We start from the raw sequence: 14032 nt of genomic DNA, 5'->3' as shown, positions 1-14032 counted from the left end.
CCTGAACACAACTTCGTCACCCCATCGGACACACTTTATGAAACCTAACTACTAGCATTCCTGTCTCTCCCTAGTCTGGGCAGAGACCTGATCTTGGTGACCTCATACCCTCAAAGTCTGGCATTGGGCAGGGCTTGCGGTGGGAGCTAGCTCCATGCTTGTGTCTGTGTCTATGTGTGTTTGACATCATGTGGGCAATTACATGAGTATGTGGCTCAAGATGTCACAATAGGTGCATTTGGGGGTGAGGGTGGGGAGAGATCTTATCTGAAAGCTAAATTCACTCGCTTTGTTTGGAAACCTGCTGTCTTTCTCCATTTTCTCAATCACATGCCTCCTGTTCAGGGCTGCCTGAGCCTGTGACAAAGTGCAGATTATCTCACATGGTTACCTGTGGACCCAGGGTCAGCCAGACAGCTTCTCTTATTTGAACTGATTGCAGTCAAAGCTTCTGTCCCTTGGCTGGAGAGGACAAGGGATGCTTCGGGGCATCAACCCCTATTTCCTGTTGGCAACTTGGAACTTGAACCTCTGGGATTCTTGTCCTCCCAACTGTCCTAGAATCAGTTCAGAATTGCCAGGCCAACCTTAAACATCCCGTGTCTCTATCAGACCTCCAAACACAAGAACTCCAGTCCCTGAAGTCTATCATGTTCCCTCTGGCTACAACTTTTGTCCCTCTTTAATTTTTTTGTTTGTGCGTTAATGTTCACCTGAGGATATTTCTCCATTGATTTTTTTAGAGAGAGTGGAAGGAAGGGGGGGAGAGAGAGAGAGAAACATCGACGTGAGAGAGACACATCCATTGGTTGCCTCCCACACGCATCTCAACCAGGACCAGGATTAAACCTGCAACCCAGGTACGTGCCCGACCAGGAATTGAACTTGAGACCCTTCGGTGCACGTGCTGACACCTTAAACACTAGGCCTCACCACCAGGGCTTGTCCATCTTTTTTTTTTTTTTTTTTTATCCTCACCCGAGGATATTTTTCCATTTTTTGTACAGATAGAGTGGGAGGGAGAGAGAGGAAGGGAGAGAGAGAGAGAAACATTGACGTGAAGGGACACATCGAGTGGCTGCCACCCGCACGACCAACCAGGGCCGGGGACAAACTGCAACCGAGGTACGTGCCCTTAGCGGGAACCGAACCCGGGTCTCTCCAGACCGCAGGCAAATGCTCTAACTGCTGAGCCAAACTGGCCAGGGCTGTCCATCTTTATTTGTTCTGTTTTCTGTATACAAAGCCTAGGATCCCAAGCTCATTTTCCCCATGGGAAATACTATCTAACCTCTTTCTTCTTCAACAAGAGTCTGAGGTTTTTCTTCGTCTCTTCCAACGAAATAGTCCTGAGAGTAAAAGAATGGAGCTCAGTCGTTATAGCCCAGGCCCTGGACCACACTCTCTGTGCCCAAATCCCAGCTCCACTACTAACAAGATTTTAAGCCCTTGACATGTGTAGAGGAAACTGATGGCTCTCTCAAATTAGATAATTTGAGGAGTATTTTATAACAGGATTATATACAAAGGTGTGCACAGGCTATGGTAAAACATAAAGGATAGTGCATTACCCCAGATGGGGTAACAGTGGACTTACCACCTTCAAGGGCTCAAGGGACAGGGAGAGAATGGTTTCTTGGATCTGGAAAGAGAGGGACCCTGCCAGGAGCTGTGACCTACAGCAACCTTGCAGGGGTTGGGGGAAGGTAAATGCTCAGACTCCGTCCTCTGTCTCATCTCCGATTGGTGCCATCTCCATTAGTCAAGCCCCCCAGAAGCCACAGGGCAAGGCCTTCCGCCTCCTGGCTCCACAGCAAAGTGGAGAAGAGGAGAGAAAGGATCTGGAGTGGCAACAGAAGATGCCCAGCTCACCCTGCTCACCTCAGTTCCCTCATCTGTAAAACAGGCAATTGTCCTTTCTTCCTTCTAAGTTGTCATGACGATCAAGGAAGAGGATGTACATGAGGCATTGATGAACAGATCCAACGGTCTGCCTATTGATTTTAGTGATTAATTGGCAGCTCAAACTTAGCCCGTGTAAAATGGAAACTGAATATTTTTCCTCACAAACCTATTTCTTCCCTAGTCTTAGTGAGTGGCACTACCATGTACCCAAATGCTCATGCCAGGCTCCTCAGCGCCATCCTTCAGGGATGAAAGTCTCTGTCTCCCTCTCCCTACATCTCTCTTTCATTCCATCCTGTCTGTTCTTCAAAATTAACATCTCAAATCTGTCCCCCCGTCTCCATCTCCACTACCACTATGCTAGTCCATCACCTCCCACCTAGATTACTCCTAAAACCCTCACTGGCCTCTGTGTGCCTACTTTCCATTCTCCACCCACCAGCAAGAGGGATCTAGAGCATTAGTTAGGTCACGTCACTCCCTTGGGTAAACCCGGTGCCCTCCAAGGCCCTGTTTAGGTCTCCAATTTCACCATAGACCACAGCCCTTCACTCCAGACATATGACCTCATTTCAGCTTTTCTTCTCCTTAGCATCAGGCTTTTTTCTCCCTCACAGCCGTGGTATATATTATTTCCAACCCCACAGAAAACTCTTTGCTCCAAATTGTCCCCACTGGTTCCTTCTCATCTTTCAAATTTCAGCTTAAATATGATCTCTTCAAAGAGGCCTTCCCTGACCATTCCATCTAAAATATAGTCTCCCTCCTGCCCTGGCCGGTTTGGCTCAGCGGTTAGAGCGGTGGCCCTCGGACCAAAGAGGCACTGGCTTGATTCCGGTCAAGGGCACGTACCTCGGTTGAAGTTTGGTCCTGGCTCTGGTCGGAGTCATGCAGGAGGCAACCAATCCATGTGTCTGTCTCACATCGATGTTTCTTTCTTTTTCTCTCTTTCTTTCCCTCCTACTCTATCTGAAGATAAATGAAAAAATATCCTCAGGTGAGGATTTCAAAATAAATAAATAAAATAAAATATATTTCCCTCTCTTCTCCCACTCTCTTTTCTGTTCCAGCACCCTGATCGATTCCATTATAGCACTTACACAGTTTGTAGTTAAAGATTTATGTGTTTGATACTTGTTTATACTCTGTCTCCCCACCATATTGTAGATTCCATAGAAAAACAAAGGCCCTGTCTGTTTTGCTCACCATGTATCCTCAGGACCTGGTACAGAGTAGGTGCTCAATAAATATTGGGGAGTGGTCAATGAGCAAATGGTAGTCCGTGTTAGCATGCTATCTGATCTCTTCCAGAGAATCCCACCACACTGTCACAGTGCTTCCCATCCCCTGTCCTTAGGCTCCAGTCCTTACCCTTTATCCCCTGCTTCCCAGGGGCCATATCGCTGGCAAAAAAATCTCTATTCAGGTTGATGATGAGTAAATGGATTGAACATTTATCAGGAAATATGGATGAGGGAGGAGGAAGGCCAGAAGACAAGGGAAGAGAGCTAGTAGGTCTGGGGGAGGGACTCTGTGGGGAGACTGGGGTGGCCTACTGGGTGTGACCCTTTTCTTCTCTCTGGCTCCCTTAGATAAGACCAGCAGTTTTGTCATCCTCCCCTCCCCTCGCTGCATAGTCCTGGCAGCCCCAGCCCACATTTTGGAAGCATGTCGATCCAGGAGAATGAGAACACACAACCCCAGCAGCTTTGGTCATGGATCTCCAAGTCCCAAAAGGATTTAGCAAAGTCCATTCTGATTGGGGCTCCAGGAGGTAAGAGGGTCAACAGAAGCCAGTGAAAAGAGGCGCCGGTTTGGCTTAGTCGTTGGAGCATCAGCTCTTGGACTGAAAGGTCGCGGGTTCAATTCCCAGTCAAGGGTGTGTGCCTGGGTTGCAGGTTCGATCCCTGGCCCCAATCAGGGTTGTGCAGGGGTGTGACCGATCGATGTGTCTCTCTTTCACCCTCCCTTCCACTCTATCTAAAAATCAATGGAAGAATATCCTCAGGTGAGGATTAACAAGAAAAAAAAACAAACGAGGGGGAAGGTGAGGAGGTGGAGGGTACAAAAGATGCATATCTGCTGCTCTCTAGCAGGGGTTTGGGGAGAGTTTGTGTTTATCGAGTTCTCCCCTGTGTTATGGACCCTGCTGTAGGCTTCTTCGCCCAGCCCCTAAAGGAAGGCAGAGTGGAACCTGCAGTATGGAAGCCATGGGGCTCTCCCATAGCTCCTGGACTCTGACCCCTGGTACACAGGGCTTCCCGTGACAGGAGAGATATTGGTGACACTTTAACCAGTAGGCAGAACAAATCCCCAGCCCAGCCGGGCCTCATTCCTCTGACAGCCTGCCAGTGTAGAGCAGACCGCCGGAGACTGGCAGGCGTGCAGTGGCATGGAGGGTACTGCTGGAGGGGTCCTCTGGCCTGAGTCAAGCTACAGGGACCTCAAGACCTGGCTTAGCATGGAAAGGGCAGAGGGAACTCCGAGGAGGGGATGGCGAAGCCAGCAGTTGGAAGGAAGACAACAGGGTCCTTAGAAAAGGAAATTGGGTGATTCTGGGCGAGGATAATGAGAAGCTACTGTGGACTAGATATCAGGGGAAGAAGGGCTGAGCTGAGGGAAGTCAGCAGCTGAAGGGCAGGAAGTTGGGGGTTGTGAGGGATCAGATAGCTGGACTTGAGCCTAGAGTTAGTCAGAACTGGATGTTAGTCAGACCTCTGTTACTTAGAAGCTATATGAAATTGGGCAATTTATTTAATCTTTCTTTTTAAAAAAAAATTTTTTTTTCCTGTATTGATTTTAGAGAGAGAGGAAGGGAGAAGGAGAGAGAGATAGAAACATCAATGAGAGAGAACATCGATTGGCCGCCTCCTGCATGCCCCCCACTGGGGATCGGGACCACAACCTGGGCATGTGTCCTGACCAGGAATCTAACCGGTGACCTCTTGATGCATGGGTCGACGCTCAACTACTGAGCCACACGGCCGGACTATTTAATCTTTCTTGATCTCTGTTTCCTTATCTGTAAAATGGGGATCACTGTAGAGCATTTAACATACCTGCTTGGTAAGATCCTTGTGACTATGTAAGATAATGTATGCATAATGCCCCGCTCATCGGAAGGACTCAACAAAAACTGGAGAGCTGAGGAAGGAATACAGGGTGTGCTGCGATGAATGGGCGGGGGGACAGGTGCCCACGTTGCCCCCTTCTACTGCAGGGCCAGCGGGGTACCTGAGGCTGGCCAGTGTGGCCCAACTGACCCAGGAGCTGGGCACTGCCTTCTTCCAGAGGCAGCAGCTGTCAGCTGCGATGGCAGACACCTTCCTGGAACACCTCTGTCTGCTGGACATCGACTCGGAGCCTGTGGCTGCTCGCAGTACCAGCATCATTGCCACCATTGGTAAGCACCCTTCATCCCCTGCAGTAGCACAGGGTTTCTTGGGTATTTCTCAAGGTGCTTCCAAATCTGTTGTCTCCTTTGAGACTTCTCCATGTTTGACAGAGTCATTCATTCAGCCAGTGTTTGTTGAGCACTTGGGAGATAAGGTTTTGGGCCTTGGGAGTTGATCCGTGAAATAAACAGATAAAGATAACTACCCTTGGGGAGCTGACAATTTAGCGGAGTGAAACAGTAAATAATAAATACAATAAATTATTTAGTATGTTAGAAAGTGATCAATACTATGGAGAAAAGATCAATAGAACATGGTGAGGGGCATCGGGAATGCCAGCGGGGAGGCAGGCTGCTTCCTAAAGAGAAAGTCAAGAGGAGCATTATTTTGAAAATCATACCTGAGCAAACACCTGAAGGAGATGAGAGAATGAGCCATGCAGATGTATGGGGAGGAGCGTTCCAGGCAGAGGGAACAGTTAGCACAAAGACCCTCCAGCGAAGGAGGCTGAGATGGCTAGAAACCATTAAGGAGGAACAGTAAAAGAAATTAAGGGATTTCAGGGGAAGGGAAGATTATGTAGGGTTTAGTAGAGTTTTTAGAATTTGAGTTGAGTTTTCCTCTGAGTAAAATGAGAAACGACCGCAGAGTTCTGAGTGGGGAAATGACACGCTCTTACTTATGTTTGAATAGAACCACCCTGGCTGCTGTATTGAAAATAGATTGGAGGTGGGGTGTAGGCAAGGGCAGAAGCTACTCCTGCAGCATTTCTGGGTCAGACCAGGTGGTGGCAGTGGAGGAGGTGAGAAATGATCAGAGTCTATTGAATTAAACTGTAATTGAAAAATAAAATTTAGCCCTGGCCGGTTTGGCTCAGCGGTTAGAGCGTCAGCCTGCGGTCCACAGAGACCCGGGTTCAGTTCCCGCTAAGGGCATGTACCTTGGCTGCAGTTTGTCCCCGGCCCTGGTTGGGTCGTGTGGGTGGTGGCCACTCGATGTGTCCCTTTCACATCGATGTTTCTCTCTCTTCCTCTCTCTCCTTCCCGCTCTATCTGAGTAAAAAAATGGAAAAAATGTCCTCGGGTGAGGATTAAAAAAAAAAAAAACAGAAAAAGAAAAATAAAATTTAAATTAAAAAAATAAGTGATCAGATTCTGAATGCATTTTGAAGGATTTCTCAATGGATCCGACGTGGGGTAGGGTGAGGATGAAAAAGGAGTCAAGGGTGAGTCCAGGGTTTTTGGTGTGAGGAATTGGAAGGATGCATTCATTATCAACTGAGCAGGAAAGACTGTGGTGGAGAGGTTGGTGGAGAGGAGATCAGGTGTTCAGTTGAGGGAAAATTGAGTTTGAGATGTATATTAGACATTTAAGTTTGATACAAAGTAAGCAATCAGATACACAACTCTGGGTTTGGGACAGAGGTCTGAAATGGAAATATAAATTTGGGATACAAAATTGGAGATAAAGCCCTGGCCGGTTTGGCTCAGCAGTTAGAGCGTTGGCCTGTGGACCAAAGAGTCGCTGGTTTTATTCTGGTCAAGGGCACGTACCTCAGTTGTGCTTTGTCCCGGCCTTGATTGAGGTCATGCAGGAGGCAACCAGTCGATGTGTCTCTCTCACATCAATGTTTCTCTCTCCCTCCCTCCTACTCTATCTAAAGATAAACAGAAAAATGTCCTTGGGTGAGGATTAAAAAAAAAAATGGCCCTCGACAGTTTGCTCAGTGGTTAAAGCGTTGGCCCACGGACCAGAGAATCCCAGGTTCAGTTCCCTCAGTTGTAGTTTGTCCCCGGCCCGATTGGGGTCGTGTGGGTGGCAACCAGTCGATGTGTCTCTCTCACGTTGATGTTTCTCTCTCTCATCCCTCCTCTCTCCCTCCCACTCTAGCTGAAGATAAATGTAAAAATGTCCTCAGGTGAGGATAAAAAAAAAATTTGGAGAACCTGACTGGTGTGGCTCAGTGGTTGAGCATTAACTCATGCACCAAGAGGTCACAGGTTCGATTCCTGGTCAGGGCACATGCCCAAGTTGTGGGCCCGATCCCCAGTGGGTGGCATGCAGGAGGCGGCTGATCCATGTTCTCTCTCATCAATATTTCTTTTCTTCTTCTTCTCCTCCTCCTCCTCCTCCTCCTCCTCCTCCTCCTTCTTCTTCTTGTTTTTTTAATCCTTATCCGAGGACATTTTTGCATTTATCTTCAGATAGAGCGGGAGAGAGAGAGGGAGGAAGAGAGAGACAAACATTGATGTGAGAGAGACACATTGACTAGTTACCACCCTCACGACCCCAAAAGGGGCCAGGGACAAAATGCAACTGAGGTACGTGCCCTTAGCAGGAACTGAACGTGGGACTCTCTGGTCCACGGGCTGATGCTCTAACTGCTGAGCCAAACTGGCCAGGGCTCTCATCGATGTTTCTATCTCTCTCCCTCTCCCTTCTTCTCTCTCCAAAAATCAATAAAGGAAAAAAAAAAATGGAGATGAAATTGTCAGCATATAGATGGTATTTAGAGCCACAAAACTAGTTGAGACCAGCAAGGGAGTGAAGGTGAAATGACAAAGAAGAGAATGGGACCCCTAGTGTTAAGGGGAAGGAGGAGCAAGTGAGGCTGAGAAGGTGAGCCAGTGAGGTAGGCGTGAATCAAGAGAGTGTGGTGTTCTGGAGGCCAAGTGAAGAAGGTACATCAAGGACATGTATCCAATGCTGCCGATGGGCCAGCTAAGGTGAGAACTGAGAATTGACCATTAGATCTATCAACCACACAGAGATTCTTGGTGACCTTGACAAGAACAGATGCAGTGGAGAGATGGGGGTGAACACCTGACTGGCATGGGTACAAACAATAGAGGGTGGGGAACTGGAAGCAGCAAATACAGAAAACTCTTACAGTGAGTTAGGCTGCAAGGGAGAGCAAAGAAGTAGGACTGTAGCTGGAGGGAGAACTGGGAATTAGAGAATTTTTTTATGATGAAAGAAATAACAAGAGGATTACATGCTGATGAGAATGATCCAGTTAAAAGGAAAACACTGATGACATGGAGGACTGGAGAATGGCTGAAATAAGTCTTTGAGCAGGAGAGCAGGAGGACACCCCATGCACAAGTGGAAGAATTGGCTTTAGGTAGAGGCTGGAGAGCTTGGCCATCTGGCTCTCACTTATACGGCTACCCTGTCAGCAGAAGAGAAATGAGGTAGAATTCAACTCTCAGTCAAAATGAGGCTTATCAGCCCTCCAGCCCCATACACCAAATGCCCTCACCCGGCACCCATCCCCCGCTGTACCCCTCAGATGCTGGGGCTACACCCACACTGCAGCACTTACATCACTGCAGACAGGTTACCTTGGACCTGGCCGAAGACACTCCCCGCCAAGCCCCCCGCAGTGCTGCCTCCCCAAGGTTTTGGCTGGAGAGGGAACGGAGTTTCTGAGTTGTGAGCAGGGGTTGGTCAGGGAATGAAGGTCAGGTAACAAGACTTCCATAGCATGCGGCATCTCTGAGGTGGGGTGGGGGGTTTGGTTGTCTCTCAGGTTGGGGAGAAAGTTGTCTGAGCGGGGTCTCTGGTTCCAGGGCCGGCATCTCGCTCTGTGGAGCGCCTCAAGGAGATGATCAAGGCCGGGATGAATATTGCGCGACTCAACTTCTCCCACGGCTCCCACGAGGTTGGGAAGGGGTTGCGGGAGACGGTGGGACTAGAGGATGCGCCGGGCCTGGCCACTATCCCCTGAAATCCCCACTTGGTTCTGTCCCCAGTACCACGCTGAGTCCATCGCCAATGTCCGGGAGGCGGTAGAGAGCTTTGCAGCCTCCCCGCTCGGCTACCGACCGGTGGCCATTGCCCTGGATACCAAAGGACCGGAGATTCGCACTGGGATCCTGCGGGGGGTGAGAAGCCGGTGGGCTCCAGGCTGGGTCCTGGGCGCACAGCAGGGGGCGGTAGGGCGCCGAGGCCATTGCCCAGGGGGCGGAGCGTGGACAGGGGTCCAGCTTAGGACTCGTGGCTCCGCCCCCAGGGTCCAGAGTCGGAAGTGGAGCTGGTGAAGGGCTCCCAGGTGCTGGTGACCGTGGACCCGGCGTTCCGGACGCGGGGGGACGCGAACACCGTGTGGGTGGACTACCCCAACATCGTCAAGGTCGTGTCGGTGGGGGGCCACATCTACCTTGACGACGGACTCATCTCCCTAGAGGTCAAGAAAATCGGTGCGGATGCGCCTCCCGCCCCGGCTGGCGCTGAGCTGGGCGCACCCTCTCCCCTCTAGCTCGGGCATTTGCCCTGTACCCCCACCACACCTTCCCCACCCGTCCCCTGCCCTTGGCCTCACCCCTGACCTAGGCTGGCTCTTGCCCTGCCCACAGGCCCAGAGGGGCTGGAGACCGAGGTGCAGAATGGCGGCGTCCTGGGCAGCCGGAAGGGCGTGAACTTGCCTGGCGCCCAGGTGGACTTGCCCGGGCTGTCCGAGCAAGACGTCCAGGACCTGCGCTTCGGGGTGGAGCATGGCGTAGACATCGTCTTTGCCTCCTTTGTGCGGAAAGCCAGTGACGTGTCTGCAGTCCGGGCTGCTCTGGGGCCCGAAGGACAGGCCATCAAGATCATTAGCAAGATAGAGAACCACGAAGGCGTGAAGAAGTGAGGCTTGGCTTTTGTCCCTGTCAGGCCCTTAACCAGCCCTGTAGCTCCTCTTCCTCTCCTATCTCCTCTCCCATTTCCTCTCCCATCTCCTCTCCCATCTCTTCTCCCATCTCCTCTCCCTGGCATCTCCTGGCTCTTCCTCAACCCTCACTCCCTCAACCGCCCAGGTTTGATGAAATACTGGAGGTGAGCGATGGCATCATGGTGGCACGGGGTGACCTGGGCATCGAGATCCCAGCTGAGAAGGTTTTCCTGGCTCAGAAGATGATGATTGGACGTTGCAACTTGGCAGGCAAACCAGTTGTCTGTGCCACACAGGTCTGGAGTGAGCCTAGAGGGGACTGGGGCATTCTGTTGGTTTGGGGACACCTCAGGGTGAATACCTGTACCTTAGGTCTATAGTATGTTTTGCTGTATGGTGTTTGATCCTCAAACAAGGAAGAGATACTGTGACCTCCATTTTCAGATAAGGAGATTGAACTGCCAGGATCACACAATTTGTGACTGTGACCCTGGCTTTCAGGGCACTCTGAGAGTGTGGATGTCAGAGAAGTAGCTTCAATAATTAGAATGTGACTCCTACAGTTCTGACATCCAGATGTCCCCCAGATGCTGGAGAGCATGATTAGTAAGCCCCGGCCAACACGGGCAGAGACGAGTGACGTGGCCAACGCTGTGCTGGATGGTGCAGACTGCATCATGCTGTCGGGGGAAACTGCCAAGGGCAGCTTTCCTGTGGAGGCCGTAATGATGCAGCACGCGGTAGGAGCTCATAATGCAAGGCAGATGGGCTGGGCAGCCAAATCCCTGCCAGACCTTAGTGCCCCTGCCCAGCCTGACCTCCTGGTGCCTGCAGATCGCTCGGGAGGCAGAGGCCGCAGTGTACCACCGGCAGCTGTTCGAGGAGCTGCGCCGGGCAGCACCACTGAGCCGTGATCCCACTGAAGTCACTGCCATTGGTGCTGTGGAGGCTTCCTTCAAGTGCTGTGCTGCTGCCATCATTGTGCTGACCAAAACTGGCCGGTGAGGGGGACACTGGGAACACCAAGACAAGCCTTTGGGTAATGGGCAGGCTGGGATGGGACACAGGCTTGGGTTTTGTCTTATCATCAGAGATGAAGAGTACCATTCTGGGGCAAGAGGAGAGGTAGCTATGAGATCTGGAGGCCAGGAAAGGCGGATCTTAGGGCATACCAGGAATTGTGCCAGTGAGCTCCAAGAGGGCCGAGGGGGAGGTGGCATCCCTGGGAGCACTGGCTTCCAGGCCATTTGGACTCCTAGGGCTCAGAAGCCAGTACTTTGCATTTAGCCCACAAAGCCTGACACTGCTGGGGTATTGCAGAAGGGCCCAGAAGGTCTGAGTTCGAGTCTTTGCTCTGAAATGACACCTTGGATAAGTCACCAGGCTCTCTAGGCCTCCGTTTCCTCATGGGCTTGTGAGGATTAACCGGAGACATTTGTAACTTAAGTACTATACTATAAAGGTCTCTTCTCAAAAGGATTTTGTTTCTCAAAGAGTTTTTTCCTTACTACTTCATTTGATGTATCCTTTATCATTTCACGTCTTCCTTGTGTGGTAAGAAGGGCAGGTATTCTTATACCCACCTTGCGGTGAGAAAGACCAAGGCCCGAGAAATAGGACTTACCCAACTTGGGTCACACAGCTTTTTGGTGACACCTGGAACCAGAACCCAAACTGTAGTTTCCTGATTCAGTACTCTCACTGTTTTGGGCTGACCTTCTCTGCCTCCTTCAGCTCAGCCAAGCTTCTGTCTCGGTACCGACCTCGGGCAGCAGTCATTGCTGTCACCCGCTCTGCCCAGGCTGCCCGCCAGGCCCACCTATGCCGAGGAGTCTTCCCCTTGCTCTACCGTGAACCTCCAGAGGCCGTTTGGGCAGATGATGTGGATCGCCGGGTTCAATTTGGCATTGAAAGTGGTAAGCCATGTAGACTTCCTCTGCAGTCATCGTGGATTTGTATCATGAGTCCCCCAACCTCACTTCCCACACCCACCCAAAGCACCTTGCCTCTATACTGGTCCTAGATTTACTCTGTGAGGTTCACTAAGACTCAGAGATGTTTTGGCCTCCATGGGACATGCTGGGAAAGAGGGCAGAGGGAGAGAGAGGTCAGGGCCTTCCCTAAGAAGTCACCCCAGCTATTGCCTGCACCAGGTGGCTAGAGCCTGGTGTGATATAAGGAGCAGGAGGTGAAAGGAGAAAGGGGACCCAGCCCCCTGCAGCTGGAACTAAAATCTAATTTAAAACTGGCTATAATCATACCTCACCTCTTCCTATTGGCAGAGCAACACAGATGGACAGACTTGCTGCTTAGCAACACACCCCGTACTACACACAGACACACCTACAGTTCCAATATACTTTTCTTGTGGTGCTACCTGTGGCATACATTGTACAGTTTGACTCAGGCCTCTCATTCCCTACTGGGTGGCCTTGAGGAGGTAGAAGGTGGTGGCTCATTACAGGGCTGACCTGGGTCTCTCAGTGGCTGATTGTCATCTTCTTCCCCTCCCCCAGGAAAGCTCCGTGGCTTCCTCCGTATTGGAGACCTGGTGATTGTGGTGACAGGCTGGAGACCTGGCTCTGGCTATACCAACATCATGCGGGTGCTAAGCATATCCTGAGATGCCCCTCCCCGTCTGACCTAGCCAGCTCTGGACCCCATCCCTCCTCCCTGTTTCCTCCACTCCATGCCCCCCACACCCTTCATCTGTCTTCTCTACTCCCAGTCCTCCCTACCTGAGGCAGATTAGCTCCATATCGGGCTGCCCCTCTCCATTTCATGCAGGCCCTGAAAGTCTGTCCAGTTAAGCACTGGCCATCCAGCAGCACCAGTCTACAATGCCTCCACCCAGTGCTCTCAGCTGGGCCCTAAGATGTTCTGATACTTTAATTCCAGCTTAACTGGTTAATTGTATTTCCCCAGGCTTCCCACACCCAGGGGTCGGGGAGAAGAGAACAGGGCAATCACGTCCAATATCTACAAAATCACTACTTTAGAAATATTTCATATCCATGCAGTCTGATGTTCTCATATGTGGTGTTCATGGTAATTGGGTTATTTCCCAAGCAGAGTGCTATCTCTTCCTTCATTGTAACTGACAGTAATATCAAAGCACCACTGTTTGAGGGGAGCTTGAGTAGATGGATGCTGGGGAGCACATCTTATTACTGTCTTTACAACCTCTGCTGGGACTGCTGACCATTCCCCGGCTGCTCTGAGGGCCATCTCATGCCTTGCTGGGTGAGTTGCCTTCTCCTGCACCCAGAAATTCCTTCATACCCACTTTGTTCCCACACACAAACCAGGAGCCAAAACAAGTGTCTCTATTTTCTTTTTAAAACCCAGCTGTTTTGAAGCAATTATAAAACTTCTCCCACACACCCAGTTCCAGAACTCCCCACACAGGAGAAAAGATTTAGGGTCCTGGCCCCACATTCTTTGATGCTGTAGAGTAGGCATGGAGACACCAGGGTGGAGTAAGGGATTTCCCTTGTCCCTGAGAAGGCAGAGGTGCTGGCTGGCCTGCCCTTCCCCAGGCTCGCATACCTCGGGCCTTCCCCTTACTCTTGCACCAGTAGCAAGCTCAGTAGGGAAAAAACAAAAACTAAACTAAAAAGAACAGTTCCCCTACCCCTTCCAACTCAGGTGGCCCTTCTGCCCCTACCTACATAGGGAGAGAGTTCCAGTGTTGCTGCCAATGGAGTTGGACAAGGACCACAGGAGTTGGCATGGGAGGGGCGTGCTATCCTTCCTGTCTCCCTGCCAGGGGGGGATGGGAGGGGTGGATAAAGATATGGATGGATAAAAGAAACTGATAATAAATAAAATTAGCAAATGGATAAATGTAATTATTAAGTAATTGAATAAATAAATACGGAAGGGAAGAAGGAAAGAAAAAATGCCATCTAAGGATTCAGCCACTTGCCCCTAACTGGGGGGATCTAGGCTGGTACACTAAATAAGGAGGTGTCAAACATCCCTTAGCTTCAAGGAGAAAACCACTGGGGCAGGGGCCTGGGAGGAGGTGGTTCCCAGTTTACAGAGTTCTACAACAGAGACACAGCATGTAGGAAAC

General features: G+C 50.6%; 1 protein-coding gene across 3 annotated transcripts; it reads left to right on the top strand.

Annotated features, from left to right (window-relative positions):
• The first annotated feature begins 3498 nt into the window (after window positions 1-3498).
• PKLR (pyruvate kinase L/R) lies at window positions 3499-13787 on the top strand. 3 transcript variants are annotated; one of them, XM_036272485.1, is made up of 11 exons: window positions 3499-3679; window positions 5126-5308; window positions 8873-8964; window positions 9056-9187; window positions 9316-9502; window positions 9659-9929; window positions 10100-10250; window positions 10542-10694; window positions 10789-10955; window positions 11689-11870; window positions 12471-13787. In XM_036272485.1, exons 1-11 carry the CDS (start codon window positions 3574-3576, stop codon window positions 12575-12577), a joined length of 1731 nt encoding a protein of 576 aa, XP_036128378.1. In that variant the 5' UTR covers window positions 3499-3573; the 3' UTR covers window positions 12578-13787. The 3 variants fall into 3 exon arrangements, with proteins under 3 accessions (XP_036128378.1, XP_036128380.1, XP_036128379.1); XM_036272486.1 differs by lacking the exon at window positions 3499-3679 and adding an exon at window positions 3886-4304; XM_036272487.1 differs by lacking the exons at window positions 8873-8964; window positions 9056-9187; window positions 9316-9502.
• The last annotated feature ends 245 nt before the right edge of the window (window positions 13788-14032 follow it).

Source organism: Molossus molossus, unplaced genomic scaffold (genome assembly GCF_014108415.1).
Source record: "Molossus molossus isolate mMolMol1 unplaced genomic scaffold, mMolMol1.p scaffold_m16_p_20, whole genome shotgun sequence".
Taxonomy (NCBI): domain Eukaryota; kingdom Metazoa; phylum Chordata; class Mammalia; order Chiroptera; family Molossidae; genus Molossus; species Molossus molossus.
Note: the sequence above shows the minus strand (reverse complement) of the source record. Positions and strands in the feature narration are given on the sequence as shown.

Bases quoted from the DNA above. Each gene is read 5' to 3' on its own strand.
- PKLR (XM_036272485.1), top strand. From the start codon at position 3,574: ATGTCGATCCAGGAGAATGAGAACACACAACCCCAGCAGCTTTGGTCA. The intron at 9,503-9,658 runs GTGCGGATGCGC...CCCTGCCCACAG, and splicing joins CCTAGAGGTCAAGAAAATCG to GCCCAGAGGGGCTGGAGACC. The intron at 10,695-10,788 runs GTAGGAGCTCAT...TGGTGCCTGCAG, and splicing joins CCGTAATGATGCAGCACGCG to ATCGCTCGGGAGGCAGAGGC.